Source organism: Hippocampus comes, unplaced genomic scaffold (genome assembly GCF_001891065.2).
Source record: "Hippocampus comes isolate QL1 unplaced genomic scaffold, H_comes_QL1_v1.1 C16814936, whole genome shotgun sequence".
Classification (NCBI taxonomy): Eukaryota; Metazoa; Chordata; class Actinopteri; order Syngnathiformes; family Syngnathidae; genus Hippocampus; species Hippocampus comes.
This window is the reverse complement of record NW_017839440.1, coordinates 1-919: the sequence shown is the minus strand read 5'-3', so window position 1 is coordinate 919 and position 919 is coordinate 1. Positions and strand designations below refer to the sequence as shown.

The 919-nt window shown below is 47.6% G+C and overlaps 1 protein-coding gene across 1 annotated transcript; it reads left to right on the top strand.

The window, feature by feature from the left end:
- Positions 1-165: 165 nt before the first annotated feature.
- LOC109509221 (WD repeat-containing protein 47-like) lies at positions 166-913 on the top strand (the record flags this gene model as incomplete). Its single annotated transcript, XM_019859103.1, has 2 exons — positions 166-629; positions 716-913. Coding segments are annotated over exons 1-2 (318 nt in total), but the record flags the coding sequence as incomplete, so codon positions are not given.
- Between the last annotated feature and the right edge of the window lie 6 nt (positions 914-919).

Here is a 919-nt window from a genome sequence, read left to right as displayed (position 1 = left end):
AGTAGGCGGGGGACACCCTGAACTGGTTGGCAGCCTTAAGCTCATCGATCCATGTAAATTGGGTTCACATTCTTTCAACCGTGCTGTTACATAGCGGAAGCCTGTGAAAGCGTAGCTTGTGCGTGCTGACAGGATTGGGTCGCATCATTCAGGCATCTGTGAACACTACAGTATGCATCCACCGTGTACGCTATCAATAGTAGGTCAAGAGTTTTCATTTTAACACTTCTGTCCTACATTTAGAGTTCAGGTTAAGCATAGTTAGCGAACTATCTGCCCATATTCATTGAGCCACAAATGGGTACACAGGTTGATTATGTACCGTCGGCTGTGTAACGGAAGAGCATTTCATCGTTCTGTTTGTCACCATATGTCATTATTTGTAGTCATTAAATAATGTCCAGATTAATCAAATTGTATAATTTCCCACAGCGCAATAAAAGTACCAAATGTTGTCCGTCTTCAGTTAGTGTTCTGTGCCTCACCTATTGTTTTAGTTGGAGTTCACCATGCAGGAGGCGGTCAAGTGTCTGCACACCTTGGAGGAGTTCTGCCCCTCCAAAGACGACTACAGCAAATTGTGTCTCCTGCTCACTTTACCTCGCCTCACAAACCACGCCGAATTTAAGGCAAGGGATTTCTTTTACTTGCGCTCTTGCCATTTGTGGCCTTTGTGGTTGAGTTGCTTGTGACTTTACTGCTGTTCTCTTGTCAGGACTGGAACCCAAGCACAGCCCGGGTGCAGTGCTTCGAGGAGGCTTGCACCATGGTGGCCGAGTTCATCCCGGCGGATAGGAAGCTGAGTGAGGCTGGATTCAAAGCCAGCGGGGATCGCCTCTTCCAGCTCCTTCTCAAAGGAGTCCTCTATGAGTGCTGTGTGGAGTTCTGCCAGGTTGGGGCTGACAGTAGTACAGTGATA